Consider the following 18,771-nt stretch of genomic DNA (forward strand, 5'->3'; position numbering starts at 1 on the left):
CAAACCACAACACACCACATCACATCACACAACACCACATCACACTACACCACTCTACATCACAACACGCCAGATCACATTACTTCAGACCACATTACATCACATCACACCACATCACACTACATGACACCACTTCATACAACATCACACAAGATCATAACACACCGCATCCAATAACATAACATCACATAACATAACATCATCCCACATCACATAACATCAAATAACATCACACCTCTTCACACCACACCACATGAAACCTAATGACACCACACAGCATCACATCGTATCATAAGACACCATCTAACATCAAACAATACCACATAACACCACATACAACCATATTACACCACATACCACCACTCCAGGACAAGAACAAGCTAAAACTAAATAAACCCCGCTACATATCCCACACACCCCTCTTTCATATACTTACTTTCTGTTCACATTATATCCTTAATAAGCAGTTTTTTGACATGTTTAAATATTTATACTATAATTTATCTTAGTTTTCTAAACTTTTTTTTTGTTTAAACAATTTGTCTTTTTTACTAATGTTTAAATACCTTTTAATGTGAACAGCTGTTAACGATTTGACTGCTTCACGATGCCTTACTGATACGAAGAAGAAGGAAGAAGTTGAAAATGCGATAGACTTTTGTTCATGGATTACCTACAAATATCCTTACAATCAAATTGAGGACGTGTGCCAGTAATAAAACTTAATATTATAGTTTAGATGAAACATTATGTGACTAACTGTTTAAATGTTTAACCTAATGACGTATGCGTTAGACGTTGTATCGACAAGAAAAACACATATACAGATAGGAATTATACTTTGTGGATAACATCAGAAAACAATATATATACAATTCAAAACAATGTTTTAATAGGTTATAAAATAATCCGTTAAGTAGATTCAGTTTATTCTATACGAAAAAAATCTTAAAATATCTTTCATATCATATTCATATTATATTTTTTTACAGAAATTTAAAATTATTTAATATTTAAGATATATATTTTTTGGATCAATTGTCTTTAGATCAAAAGACCTGATACCATTTAAACTAAAATTATTTGCCGTGAGATAATTAATTTGTAATGAGATCATTTGTCCTGAGATTGTTTTTCAAGAGATTATTAGTAAAAAGGATAATTTATAATGCGATCATTGGTCCGTGAGATCATTTGCCTGTCATCATTTGTCCTGGGATGATTTGTCCGGAGATCATTCGTCCTAAGATCGTTTTTCATGAAAATTTGTAAACGGATCATCTGTTATGAGATATTATTTTTTTTTTAATTTGGGATCCTTTTTAATGAGTTATTTTATAAATTTAGCTTCTAATTTAGTGTTTCTGAAATATGTATGTATGTTAGATCATTTTTCCTAATAATTTGTCTTTAGACGATTTATTCTGAGATAATTTGTCCTGAGATTATTTATTCTGAGATAATTTGTCCTGAGTTCATTTTTCATATGATCATTTCTCCCGCAATCATCTGTGCTGAGATAATTTGTAATGACATTATTTGTTAAGAGATCGTTTTCCTTGAGATATTTTCAAATGAGATCATTTGTCCTGAGATTATTTGTCGTAGTATCATTTGACATTAGATCATTTAAATTTTTGTCTTGGGATAATTTATCGTGAGATCAATATATTCGGGCCATTAGTCCTGATATCATTTGTAAGGAGAGTGCTTTTACTGAGAAAATTACCGTGTCTCCATTTCATATCTACAAATAGGCTTGGATCACTTATGCAGAGCTGTTATGAAACAAAGTTGACTGCTTTGTGTGGTAGAGCTGGAGGGGACTTCTACAGCAGGTTAATCTGGGAAGAGTTGGAGGGACGATTTTTCGCTTATGGCTGTAAATTGGAGGAGGAAAAACATAAAGGTCTAGATAAAGATAATTTAACGTTTCAAAAATTTTAAAAAGGTTTATAGAAATTTAAATAAGTTTATTGTACATATAAAAATTGTATTATGATTGGAAATTACATTTTCATTTAAATTGTGTCTAAATCAATTGATGAGCATTATTATAACAAATGAAAACACTTTTGGATGTGTATCTCGTATCACAACACGCAAATGGTTACACATTTTATTATTTTAGTAAGCTGGAAAAAATGTAATCTACTTACTGAATGCTTGGAGGATGAAATACGCAGCTTACTATATAAATTTTACAACAGCATGGACAATACAACACTCACAGCCTTTTGTTAGTGAGTTGCAATTTCTTACATCGGTTAAATTTAAAAAGAATAAGTTAACGAATGTATTCTCAATTCATGAAATGTTTATAGGCTAATTTGTCAGGATGTTGTCAATCTAGAGTTACTCTTAAAAACTATTGTAAACATAAACATAAACATAAACATAAACATAAACATAAACATAAACATAAACATAAACATAAACATAAACATAAACATAAACATAAACATAAACATAAACATAAACATAAACATAAACATAAACATAAACATAAACATAAACATAAACATAAACATAAACATAAACATAAACATAAACATAAACATAAACATAAACATAAACATAAACATAAACATAAACATAAACATAAACATAAACATAAACATAAACATAAACATAAACATAAACATAAACATAAACATAAACATAAACATAAACATAAACATAAACATAAACATAAACATAAACATAAACATAAACATAAACATAAACATAAACATAAACATAAACATAAACATAAACATAAACATAAACATAAACATAAACATAAACATAAACATAAACATAAACATAAACATAAACATAAACATAAACATAAACATAAACATAAACATAAACATAAACATAAACATAAACATAAACATAAACATAAACATAAACATAAACATAAACATAAACATAAACATAAACATAAACATAAACATAAACATAAACATAAACATAAACATAAACATAAACATAAACATAAACATAAACATAAACATAAACATAAACATAAACATAAACATAAACATAAACATAAACATAAACATAAACATAAACATAAACATAAACATAAACATAAACATAAACATAAACATAAACATAAACATAAACATAAACATAAACATAAACATAAACATAAACATAAACATAAACATAAACATAAACATAAACATAAACATAAACATAAACATAAACATAAACATAAACATAAACATAAACATAAACATAAACATAAACATAAACATAAACATAAACATAAACATAAACATAAACATAAACATAAACATAAACATAAACATAAACATAAACATAAACATAAACATAAACATAAACATAAACATAAACATAAACATAAACATAAACATAAACATAAACATAAACATAAACATAAACATAAACATAAACATAAACATAAACATAAACATAAACATAAACATAAACATAAACATAAACATAAACATAAACATAAACATAAACATAAACATAAACATAAACATAAACATAAACATAAACATAAACATAAACATAAACATAAACATAAACATAAACATAAACATAAACATAAACATAAACATAAACATAAACATAAACATAAACATAAACATAAACATAAACATAAACATAAACATAAACATAAACATAAACATAAACATAAACATAAACATAAACATAAACATAAACATAAACATAAACATAAACATAAACATAAACATAAACATAAACATAAACATAAACATAAACATAAACATAAACATAAACATAAACATAAACATAAACATAAACATAAACATAAACATAAACATAAACATAAACATAAACATAAACATAAACATAAACATAAACATAACATAAACATAAACATAAACATAAACATAAACATAAACATAAACATAAACATAAACATAAACATAAACATAAACATAAACATAAACATAAACATAAACATAAACATAAACATAAACATAAACATAAACATAAACATAAACATAAACATAAACATAAACATAAACATAAACATAAACATAAACATAAACATAAACATAAACATAAACATAAACATAAACATAAACATAAACATAAACATAAACATAAACATAAACATAAACATAAACATAAACATAAACATAAACATAAACATAAACATAAACATAAACATAAACATAAACATAAACATAAACATAAACATAAACATAAACATAAACATAAACATAAACATAAACATAAACATAAACATAAACATAAACATAAACATAAACATAAACATAAACATAAACATAAACATAAACATAAACATAAACATAAACATAAACATAAACATAAACATAAACATAAACATAAACATAAACATAAACATAAACATAAACATAAACATAAACATAAACATAAACATAAACATAAACATAAACATAAACATAAACATAAACATAAACATAAACATAAACATAAACATAAACATAAACATAAACATAAACATAAACATAAACATAAACATAAACATAAACATAAACATAAACATAAACATAAACATAAACATAAACATAAACATAAACATAAACATAAACATAAACATAAACATAAACATAAACATAAACATAAACATAAACATAAACATAAACATAAACATAAACATAAACATAAACATAAACATAAACATAAACATAAACATAAACATAAACATAAACATAAACATAAACATAAACATAAACATAAACATAAACATAAACATAAACATAAACATAAACATAAACATAAACATAAACATAAACATAAACATAAACATAAACATAAACATAAACATAAACATAAACATAAACATAAACATAAACATAACATAAACATAAACATAAACATAAACATAAACATAAACATAAACATAAACATAAACATAAACATAAACATAAACATAAACATAAACATAAACATAAACATAAACATAAACATAAACATAAACATAAACATAAACATAAACATAAACATAAACATAAACATAAACATAAACATAAACATAAACATAAACATAAACATAAACATAAACATAAACATAAACATAAACATAAACATAAACATAAACATAAACATAAACATAAACATAAACATAAACATAAACATAAACATAAACATAAACATAAACATAAACATAAACATAAACATAAACATAAACATAAACATAAACATAAACATAAACATAAACATAAACATAAACATAAACATAAACATAAACATAAACATAAACATAAACATAAACATAAACATAAACATAAACATAAACATAAACATAAACATAAACATAAACATAAACATAAACATAAACATAAACATAAACATAAACATAAACATAAACATAAACATAAACATAAACATAAACATAAACATAAACATAAACATAAACATAAACATAAACATAAACATAAACATAAACATAAACATAAACATAAACATAAACATAAACATAAACATAAACATAAACATAAACATAAACATAAACATAAACATAAACATAAACATAAACATAAACATAAACATAAACATAAACATAAACATAAACATAAACATAAACATAAACATAAACATAAACATAAACATAAACATAAACATAAACATAAACATAAACATAAACATAAACATAAACATAAACATAAACATAAACATAAACATAAACATAAACATAAACATAAACATAAACATAAACATAAACATAAACATAAACATAAACATAAACATAAACATAAACATAAACATAAACATAAACATAAACATAAACATAAACATAAACATAAACATAAACATAAACATAAACATAAACATAAACATAAACATAAACATAAACATAAACATAAACATAAACATAAACATAAACATAAACATAAACATAAACATAAACATAAACATAAACATAAACATAAACATAAACATAAACATAAACATAAACATAAACATAAACATAAACATAAACATAAACATAAACATAAACATAAACATAAACATAAACATAAACATAAACATAAACATAAACATAAACATAAACATAAACATAAACATAAACATAAACATAAACATAAACATAAACATAAACATAAACATAAACATAAACATAAACATAAACATAAACATAAACATAAACATAAACATAAACATAAACATAAACATAAACATAAACATAAACATAAACATAAACATAAACATAAACATAAACATAAACATAAACATAAACATAAACATAAACATAAACATAAACATAAACATAAACATAAACATAAACATAAACATAAACATAAACATAAACATAAACATAAACATAAACATAAACATAAACATAAACATAAACATAAACATAAACATAAACATAAACATAAACATAAACATAAACATAAACATAAACATAAACATAAACATAAACATAAACATAAACATAAACATAAACATAAACATAAACATAAACATAAACATAAACATAAACATAAACATAAACATAAACATAAACATAAACATAAACATAAACATAAACATAAACATAAACATAAACATAAACATAAACATAAACATAAACATAAACATAAACATAAACATAAACATAAACATAAACATAAACATAAACATAAACATAAACATAAACATAAACATAAACATAAACATAAACATAAACATAAACATAAACATAAACATAAACATAAACATAAACATAAACATAAACATAAACATAAACATAAACATAAACATAAACATAAACATAAACATAAACATAAACATAAACATAAACATAAACATAAACATAAACATAAACATAAACATAAACATAAACATAAACATAAACATAAACATAAACATAAACATAAACATAAACATAAACATAAACATAAACATAAACATAAACATAAACATAAACATAAACATAAACATAAACATAAACATAAACATAAACATAAACATAAACATAAACATAAACATAAACATAAACATAAACATAAACATAAACATAAACATAAACATAAACATAAACATAAACATAAACATAAACATAAACATAAACATAAACATAAACATAAACATAAACATAAACATAAACATAAACATAAACATAAACATAAACATAAACATAAACATAAACATAAACATAAACATAAACATAAACATAAACATAAACATAAACATAAACATAAACATAAACATAAACATAAACATAAACATAAACATAAACATAAACATAAACATAAACATAAACATAAACATAAACATAAACATAAACATAAACATAAACATAAACATAAACATAAACATAAACATAAACATAAACATAAACATAAACATAAACATAAACATAAACATAAACATAAACATAAACATAAACATAAACATAAACATAAACATAAACATAAACATAAACATAAACATAAACATAAACATAAACATAAACATAAACATAAACATAAACATAAACATAAACATAAACATAAACATAAACATAAACATAAACATAAACATAAACATAAACATAAACATAAACATAAACATAAACATAAACATAAACATAAACATAAACATAAACATAAACATAAACATAAACATAAACATAAACATAAACATAAACATAAACATAAACATAAACATAAACATAAACATAAACATAAACATAAACATAAACATAAACATAAACATAAACATAAACATAAACATAAACATAAACATAAACATAAACATAAACATAAACATAAACATAAACATAAACATAAACATAAACATAAACATAAACATAAACATAAACATAAACATAAACATAAACATAAACATAAACATAAACATAAACATAAACATAAACATAAACATAAACATAAACATAAACATAAACATAAACATAAACATAAACATAAACATAAACATAAACATAAACATAAACATAAACATAAACATAAACATAAACATAAACATAAACATAAACATAAACATAAACATAAACATAAACATAAACATAAACATAAACATAAACATAAACATAAACATAAACATAAACATAAACATAAACATAAACATAAACATAAACATAAACATAAACATAAACATAAACATAAACATAAACATAAACATAAACATAAACATAAACATAAACATAAACATAAACATAAACATAAACATAAACATAAACATAAACATAAACATAAACATAAACATAAACATAAACATAAACATAAACATAAACATAAACATAAACATAAACATAAACATAAACATAAACATAAACATAAACATAAACATAAACATAAACATAAACATAAACATAAACATAAACATAAACATAAACATAAACATAAACATAAACATAAACATAAACATAAACATAAACATAAACATAAACATAAACATAAACATAAACATAAACATAAACATAAACATAAACATAAACATAAACATAAACATAAACATAAACATAAACATAAACATAAACATAAACATAAACATAAACATAAACATAAACATAAACATAAACATAAACATAAACATAAACATAAACATAAACATAAACATAAACATAAACATAAACATAAACATAAACATAAACATAAACATAAACATAAACATAAACATAAACATAAACATAAACATAAACATAAACATAAACATAAACATAAACATAAACATAAACATAAACATAAACATAAACATAAACATAAACATAAACATAAACATAAACATAAACATAAACATAAACATAAACATAAACATAAACATAAACATAAACATAAACATAAACATAAACATAAACATAAACATAAACATAAACATAAACATAAACATAAACATAAACATAAACATAAACATAAACATAAACATAAACATAAACATAAACATAAACATAAACATAAACATAAACATAAACATAAACATAAACATAAACATAAACATAAACATAAACATAAACATAAACATAAACATAAACATAAACATAAACATAAACATAAACATAAACATAAACATAAACATAAACATAAACATAAACATAAACATAAACATAAACATAAACATAAACATAAACATAAACATAAACATAAACATAAACATAAACATAAACATAAACATAAACATAAACATAAACATAAACATAAACATAAACATAAACATAAACATAAACATAAACATAAACATAAACATAAACATAAACATAAACATAAACATAAACATAAACATAAACATAAACATAAACATAAACATAAACATAAACATAAACATAAACATAAACATAAACATAAACATAAACATAAACATAAACATAAACATAAACATAAACATAAACATAAACATAAACATAAACATAAACATAAACATAAACATAAACATAAACATAAACATAAACATAAACATAAACATAAACATAAACATAAACATAAACATAAACATAAACATAAACATAAACATAAACATAAACATAAACATAAACATAAACATAAACATAAACATAAACATAAACATAAACATAAACATAAACATAAACATAAACATAAACATAAACATAAACATAAACATAAACATAAACATAAACATAAGCATAAGCATAAACATAAACATAAACATAAACATAAACATAAACATAAACATAAACGTAAACGTAAACGTAAACGTAAACGTAAACGTAAACGTAAACGTAAACGTAAACGTAAACGTAAACGTAAACGTAAACGTAAACATAATCATAAACATAAACAAAAACAAAAACATAAACATAAACATAAACAAAAACATAAACATAAACATAAACATAAACATAAACATAAACATAAACATAAACATAAACATAAACATAAACATAAACATAAACATAAACAAAAACAAAAACAAAAACGTAAACGTAAACGTAAACGTAAACGTAAACGTAAACGTAAACGTAAACGTAAACGTAAACGTAAACGTAAACGTAAACGTAAACGTAAACGTAAACGTAAACGTAAACGTAAACGTAAACGTAAACGTAAACGTAAACGTAAACGTACACGTACACGTACACGTACACGTACACGTACACGTACACGTACACGTAAACGTAAACGTACACGTACACGTACACGTACACGTACACGTACACGTACACGTACACGTACACGTACACGTACACGTACACGTACACGTACACGTACACGTACACGTACACGTACACGTACACGTACACGTACACGTACACGTACTCGTCGACGTCAACGTCAACGTCAACGTCAACGTCAACGTCAACGTAAACGTAAACGTAAACGTAAACCTAAACATAAACATAAACATAAACATAAACATAAACATAAACATAAACATAATCATAAACATAAACATAAACATAAACATAAACATAAACATAAACATAAACATAAACATAAACATAAACATAAACATTAACATAAACATAAACATAAACATAAACATAAACATAAACATAAACATAAACATAAACATAAACATAAACATAAACATAAACATAAACATAAACATAAACATAAACATAAACATAAACATAAACATAAACATAAACATGAACATGAACATAAACATAAACAAAAACAAAAACAAAAACATAAACATAAACATAAACATAAACGTAAACGTAAACGTAAACGTAAACGTAAACATAAACATAAACATAAACATAAACGTAAACGTAAACGTAAACGTAAACGTAAACATAAACGTAAACGTAAACGTAAACGTAAACGTAAACGTAAACGTAAACGTAAACGTAAACGTAAACGTAAACGTAAACGTAAACGTAAACGTAAACGTAAACGTAAACGTAAACGTAAACGTAAACGTAAACGTAAACGTAAACGTAAACGTAAACGTAAACGTAAACGTAAACGTAAACGTAAACGTAAACATAAACGTACACGTAAACGTACACGTACACGTACACGTACACGTACACGTACACGTACACGTACACGTACACGTACACGTACACGTACACGTCGACGTCGACGTCAACGTCAACGTAAACGTAAACGTAAACGTTAACGTTAACGTTAACGTTAACGCAAACCTTAACGGAAATGTTTATATATATATATATATATATATATATATATATATATATATATATATATATATATATATATATATATATATATATATATATATATATATATATATATATATATATATATATATATATATATATATATATATATATATATATATATATATATATATATATATATATATAGGTCTATTTATACTAACTTTTCAAACTATTCCACATGACCAAAGTGAATTTAATACATATACCAATTGCTTGGCAATACACAAAGACTGTGACAATACCATGATTGTAGATTTCTATGAGAAGGATGTTACAGCTGGACACTATTTGTGCACCGATGAAGTGAAAAAAGGTATGGTTATTCATTATCAATGCAGCGTTTTTTTGTTAACTAGTAGAATAAGATCATGGTGGCACTGTTCAAATTGACCCAACTCTGTGATACGTACTCATTTAGAATACCTTTTGAAAACCCTCTTAAAAGCAGCTTTCCGTGAAATAAACATAATAGCGTTATCTCCCCTACGTGTCAAACGTTTAAAAACGTTATTATCTGCCCCTTTACTAGATCGACCGGCTCTACAATTTTTAACATTCGGTATGGATCAAAGCTCACCAGACTATTCGGATGATAACGTCAAACTCGTTAGCTCTTTTTCTTTTATTGAATATATTAATGATCGAGTGATTCAACATCGTTATTTCTTATTAGATTCAAAACAGTAATTTTTATTAACTAATAATTTTTAAAAAAAATAGACATTTATTTCCATTAGGTTGGGTTGTTTCTGGAAAGTTTGAACGAAATCGCCGCCTTAAATTTGGGAAAAAAATTGAGTTACAAGATTTGCTACCAATACACAAACAAACAAGCGAACAATTAGACAAGCGTTGTGAATTAAATAAAAGCTTGTAAAGCTTGTAACAAAAATGACTTTTTAATGGTCTGTACTACATTTCATCCTTATTGCCTGATATTTTATCAATAGATTTTTAAAATCTAAAATCTTAAACCCATGTTTTATATGAACAGCTGTTGAAGCTCTGACAGCTTCACAGTGCCTCATTGATGAGAACAAGAAGAAGAAGGTTGAAAATGCGGTTAATGTTTGTTATAACACCTACACAACTGATGAAGCAAATGACAATGCAGAAATGTGCAGGTAAAAAATTGAACACTTCTACCGTAATCCTATTGATATTTTGGTTGAGATAAACTGTTTGTTAACTCCTGGGAAAACAATAATGTATGCAAATTTTATTTAAGTTTATTGGGAAATAAAAAACAAATTATAATATTTTGATTGTAATAATAAGACTTTATGAATAACAGCAATAAAATATAATTAAAGTTACTGCATTATTTTAATGAAAATGTTAAAGTTTTCTTTAGGTAGTAAGTTTCTATAGGAGTAAATGTATTCGGTTGCATATTCTTTGGACATTTTGTAATTTAGAAGCATATAATAGGTGCATATATATATATATATATATATATATATATATATATATATATATATATATATATATATATATATATATATATATATATATATATATATATATATGCATTGATTATGAATAACCATACCTTTTTTCACTTCATCGGTGGAGAAATGTTTTCCAGCTGTAACATCCTATATAGGCCTATATATTGTTTGCCGTCCACTTGAAGCGCATTTCTTTTTTTTCCTGAGAGATGCTATTCTATTTTGAAACGATTAAGTAATTAAAAATGGATAAAAAATCATGTCTATATCTCGAGTTGCCATTCCCTGTAGTGTAATATAATAAAATAAGTTTTAGTGGAGATCACTCCCGCTTTTTAACCCTTTCCCCGGCGACTGGGTGTAATCGACCCGAAGTCGCTATATTTTTGCTCATATCTCGAGTCTCGTTTTATAAATTTTTCTGGGCCTCATTCCCATCTATAAGGTGGTTGGGATAAACACATTGGAGGTTGTAAATTTTAAAAATATGCGTAAAAAAATTTTTTATGAGGGTTTGAAATTTTTTTATACTGTCCCTGGCAACTGGGTGCTACACACCCGTACACAATTTTGAATGGAAAAAATATTTATAACTTATAAACTGGCTTCTAACAATTTGTTTTTACTCATTGTGGGTTAAGTCATTGTGTTACATTTTCAAAGTTTAACTATACATTAACAATCTGAAGGTATTTGAGTAACAAAAATATTAAACCGGATTGAAAAAATCAACTTTAGTAACAAAATAATAGAACATTAACACGTTTTTAAAATTTGCACACCAGAGAGCACAGTTGTTAGATAAAATTAAAATAACTGGACATTTCCTTTTGCTGGCAGGGAACTTTTGTTTTCTTTGACAAAATATGGGCACCCTTTTAGTGGTGTTACATGAGTCACAGGTCCAAAACATTTGAATTCCATACTTATCGGAATTGCTTGGTATGTATTGGATAAATCTACTCCCACCTCTAAAATCAACCACTTGCTAATTAGTAATGATCTCTCCAGAAACATAACACCTTTCTAAATTTGAATGGAATATCTACCATAATGGAAGCAAATATACCATGAGCCTGATGGACTGTTAGTGTTATTGTTGTGAAGTGAATATGACCCAGAAGGTTTCTGAATTTCTTCATAGAAAATTCTGCCTTCAAAAACTTCCATAAGCAGAACTGAATAGACATACAACTATATTGTTATTCTGCAGAGTGTCAGTGTCTCCGCTTGCTTTCTCTCCATCCCTGCTAATGCAGTCAAATATTGGTTGTATTATTTTTTGTATTCATGCACAGAAGAAATATTTAGGGTCAGGCTGTTTATAAATTTCCTGGGATTAGCACTTCAGGCAGTGGTCTAGTGTATTGTTACTTTGTCTTTCCTGAAAATATTTCTTTTTCTTCACTTTGCACCAGCCGTTTCATTTTATTATGAGTGCCAACTGTTGACACATTATTGATAGTTGAAATGCAGTATATTGGGTAGATCTCGTCATCAGAGCTGCTTGATACTGATGGCTGCCATTCTTCATCTTCTACTTCTGATACTAATAGTTCAGACTCAAAACTTGTTGGTCATTTTCACCTGCTATACTAAAACTGGCAAATATATTCCTTTATCATTAGCACTTGAGTTTAGACAAAAGCGTTCAAGACTTGTTTCTGTTGTGTTCTCAATAACGTTTGTGACTATTTATAAACCTAACTCTCAGGGTCACAACCTGTAGAACACCCACCCACTGCCAGTTTGATCAATTAATTGCCCAGTATAAACTTCCAAGCAGCATTACAAAGTTGTTTTGCCTTTTTGTCCTCATTCGTACTCCAAATGAGGTTAATGTCAAGTTACTCTAAAAGGCTCGAATGTCTCTATCTACATTCCAGAGCTCCCAAAAAGAGTACAAATCACTATATATGTCCTCCCACAGGCAATCTTACCCCTGCATTTCATTAACCTATTGTAACTCTAAACTACAGTTCTGTCTGTAACTGCAAGTCAGAGCTCCAGTAAAGAGTATAAATCACTACATGTGTCCACCCACAGGTTAACTCTTGCTTGAGAATCCCATCAACCACTAGTATCATATTACAGCTCTCCCATTGACAACAACATGTCTTGTGTTCCCCATGGCCTCTGTGCCCTGTATACCTCAACTGTGTCAGTATTGTTACCCACCCCACAATGAATAAAGAAAATAATTTACTATAAGAAAGTCTTTGGGTGTGATCCACCCAGTTGCCGGGGACAGGGTTAAGACATCAAAATGTTACGTCTCTTGTATTAAGATAATTTTTCTTGCCACTATATTGCATTAAATCTGTACAAAGATAAGTATTTGCTCTATTTTTCCTTCATTATGTATCTGAACATAACAAATCCAACATAAATTGTACACTTTTTTATTTTTGTGAACTAGAATTCTGAACAAAATGAAGGACTGTTATGATTTGGAACTGACAGCTGTTTGTGGTAAAATTGGAGGGGAATTCTACAGCACATTTAACTTTGAGAATGAGGAAGGATACTTTTACCAAAAGAATTGTATTAGGAACGAGCTTGCAACAGAACATTGGTACGTTATGGCACCTACTTAGGTGAAAGGAGAATCCTAGGTGTGCGATTTGTGCTAGCTAGTCAGGTCGATTCGGTAGTGTCATAAAATGTGGGACGGCGTGGCCTAGAGACAGAGCGCTAGGCTACTAAACCGAAAGTCTCGCGTTCGAATCCGAGTTCAAGTCAGCGGAACATCACTGTGTCCACCCACCTTGACGTTCCACTGACTGAATTCTGCCTGGAAGAAACTTGGGCACGAAAGGGAAAATACGATAATGATGATGATGATGTCATAAACTGAGACAGGTGTAGGAATCTACACCACGGTGTGTAAGATTAGCGATTATATTTTACAGAAGTGTCCAGTATATCTATTTTCGGTATGTCATTGACATTTAAAATCATCGCCAATAGCGTAATTGTACTACGAATTAAGATATATTTTCAAAAAATCATTGTAGATATAGAGAATACTATTAGAGATAAAAAGGGACAAAAAGAACATTTATTTTCAATATCCAGCAAGGTAGCTAAATTGGTCTACATACTTTTTTAAGTTAGTGGTTTTGTTACGTTTTACTATTACACAACTTAGTATAACTAATGGTATTTTGTATTGTTTTTCACTTTTTCCCCAGAAATTTGAGAAAGGCAGGATAAAATACGGATTTCGATGGTACTTATATACAATGTATCTGCCAATAAAAGTATAGATACCAATATCAGTTTAGATCTTTTATTTTAAGTATTGTTTTATGTGTCAGAATTATCCGGTGGAAATATTCGTTTTATGACATTTATATATTTTTACTTTTGTCTGCCTTAGACATTTAATTTACAGCGTCAGTCTTCTTCTTCTTTCTTCTTAGTTCTTAATTTTTAGTGTTGGAAGGGATCGAGCCTTAACTGCCAGAGGGTTTGAATTTATCAACCATGTGCTTTTGCCGACTCGATCATGCCTCCATCACAATTAAGAATACGTGTGAACTGTTTATGCACCATTGAGTCTGATTTCAGCCTGCTTTTCTTTTTTGGATTTGCTTCCATAGCCTTTGTCCAACCAAGAACAAACTACAAGGCAGCAGTTGTTTGATTTGGCTGTCCCCAGCTAACGAGCCTCATGTTCCCGAGGGTTCGAACTCGAGATTTTTCGGTTTAGCAACCATGAGCTTTACCGCTTCGACCACGCCGACCCCACAGCGTCAGTGATTTTCTTCCTTTAAGGATGGAGGGGAGGTCTTGAAACTTTACAGGGTTTGGGGAAGGATTACAAATGGTAGGGGGGGGGGGGCACTTGAGACCATTCGGGTGTGGCGGTGGTGTACATTTTCGGGGGCAGGGTCGAGAGGACACTTGTAAATGTTTTATAATCACTGAATGAGCCAGAAAAGGTAGAAAAAGATCCAATGCCGGTTATCGGAAATCGCATAAAAGTTGATACAAAAATACAAATGTGATATAATGCTTATATATGAATTTGTATGAACCTAGCTGTAACGGTACTTAAACTATCGTGTTCACAGACACACATACACACACAGTACGGACAAAATTGCAAAATTGTTTTTTTCGACTCAGGAAAGTGTGAAACGTCGAGATTTGTGAAAATATCGATGTCGATGTTTTTTCCACGATAACAATTCGACCTCTATACTTCGTATACGAGAAAGTAAAAAAAAAAACAATTGCTCAACAAGTGAACGCCAAACAATATGTGTATAATAGTGTGGAATATTATTAGTACTTTATAAATTCACGTGCGTTATTTTGAGAAATCTGAAAAAGCATAAATTACTTTTTTCGGTCAACGAAAATTACTCAAAATTTGTCAGAAGCCAGATAATTAGTTCTTTACTTACATGTGAAATTTCAGTTATCTATCTGAAACAGTACTGAAGTTATAGGCATTTGAAAAATTGAAATTAGAATAAATTCCATTTCCGGTTACCGGAAATTGCTGAAAAGTTGATACAGAACTACACATTTGATATAATAATAGTATATTAAATTTTAATAATTTTATCAACCTAGCTATAACTTTTACTCAAGTTTTCATGTTCACAGACTCAATTACACACATACATACACACACACAGAGACATTTGGACAAAATTGCAAAACTATGTTTTTCTGACTTAGAGAGGTGTAAAACATCGAGAGTTGCAAAGGCGTGGTGGTATCTTAGAGGTTGTAGATTGCTTAAATTAGACTAATCGTGGGTTGCTTAATCGTGAATTGAGAATATTGAGTCGCTGAGCTGAAAAGCCACTGGGAGTGTTTTGGAGTAGTCGAGTGAGTTAATCGTATCGAACTGATAGTATCGAGTTTATGGCATCGAGTTGATGATTTTGGTTTGATGAATCGAGATGATTGTATTGCATCATTAGGTAATGTTTGTGAGAAGTAATAAGTTGAGTAATAGAGAGTTTATGATATCGTGTTGTTGGTTGTTGATTGTAGTTGGCCTAGAGGTAGCCCGAAAGTCACAAGTTCGGATCATGGGCTCGAGGCCGTGGGTTGCCCTTGACCAAACTGCCCCTCATGACTAAACAGGTGATGCGATGCACTGGGGGAGGAATGAAAAGCCTGGAGGGTCTAGCTACTACGAACATTGGTGAGAGAAATGCTCGATTCCAAACCCTGTAAAGTCTGCCTGGCTAATGAGCAATAGCTTGAACCGGTAATTGCGTACAGGAGAAGATACATTGTTCTAGGTTTTCGTGATAAATGTACTGAGTTAATTCGTTCTATTCTGTGTGTATGTGTGAGCGGGGAGGGGGAACCAATAATACGGTTAACTAGTGGTGGTCGTAGGCAAGATGGTGGTGTCAGTTGTCCTACCGTCACGCGAAGTAATTGTTAGGTTTGGGCATATTTGTGATGTATCTTGACCGGTACATGTCTGAAGTAAGCTGCCAGGATTGGAAATAAGTGAACGGTTTTTTTGACATGGTACAGGTCTTGAGTCAGCTTGTCTAGTTTTAGAAATATTTGTACTTAATGTTATCTAGGCATCACACGCTTATTTGCTAAAAGTATAATCGTTATTGATGTCGCAAAGTGCATAATGCCCATGAGTTGGCAGTTTCCCAAATAGACGGTGTTTACACTAATCTCTGCTAACTACTAGTAAGAACGTGTAAGCTGACACCAAACCAGTGATGATCTAAAGCGGATTAGTACAACCATAATGTGTTCTCATGTAATCTCAATGCATTGGGTCCCACGTTGAGATTGATCCTGTACAAGATTAGCTTTACAATAACACGATTCAACTATTTCCGGTATATGCTATGGCTACTAAGCTGAGGTATGGAACAGAATTATTAAAACAATGAATATTTAATCCTTGCTGTATATCCTCCCGCATCATAAAACTTCTTCAATTGTAAAACTAAATTTCTTGCTTTGTCATTGCATTAGAATAGTGCCAACATAAATGAATCATTTTTTTAACCACTAGTAAATGAGTAAAACTTATAAGTCTATTTCGGATCAGTAAGTTGATATCATGATTGCTTACTACCCGTACGTACGTCTACCCTTGTTGTGATACACGACTGTTTTAAGCCTCGTTTTGAATAACTTAATGCAATGCAGTGGATTCATACATGGTTCAGCGGCGTCAATATAATTTGTATGTAGCATTGTTTATATCTGTTGTTCGAAAATTTGCCTGGGTTTCGTTTATTTATCTAAAAATATCTGCAATTCTGAATT

The 18,771-nt window shown here is 27.0% G+C and overlaps 1 protein-coding gene across 1 annotated transcript; it reads left to right on the forward strand.

The window, feature by feature from the left end:
- Positions 1 to 679: 679 nt before the first annotated feature.
- LOC131953779 (uncharacterized) lies at positions 680 to 15,769 on the forward strand. The gene is made up of 7 exons (XM_059317149.1): positions 680 to 712; positions 1,758 to 1,909; positions 2,132 to 2,243; positions 11,233 to 11,357; positions 12,039 to 12,168; positions 14,915 to 15,070; positions 15,690 to 15,769. Coding segments are annotated over exons 2-7 (663 nt in total). The 5' UTR covers positions 680 to 712; positions 1,758 to 1,770; the 3' UTR covers positions 15,691 to 15,769.
- Positions 15,770 to 18,771: the final 3,002 nt, after the last annotated feature.

The sequence above is a fragment of the Physella acuta genome, unplaced genomic scaffold (genome assembly GCF_028476545.2).
Source record: "Physella acuta isolate Inbredline_101_S28 unplaced genomic scaffold, ASM2847654v3 ptg000952l, whole genome shotgun sequence".
Taxonomy (NCBI): domain Eukaryota; kingdom Metazoa; phylum Mollusca; class Gastropoda; family Physidae; genus Physella; species Physella acuta.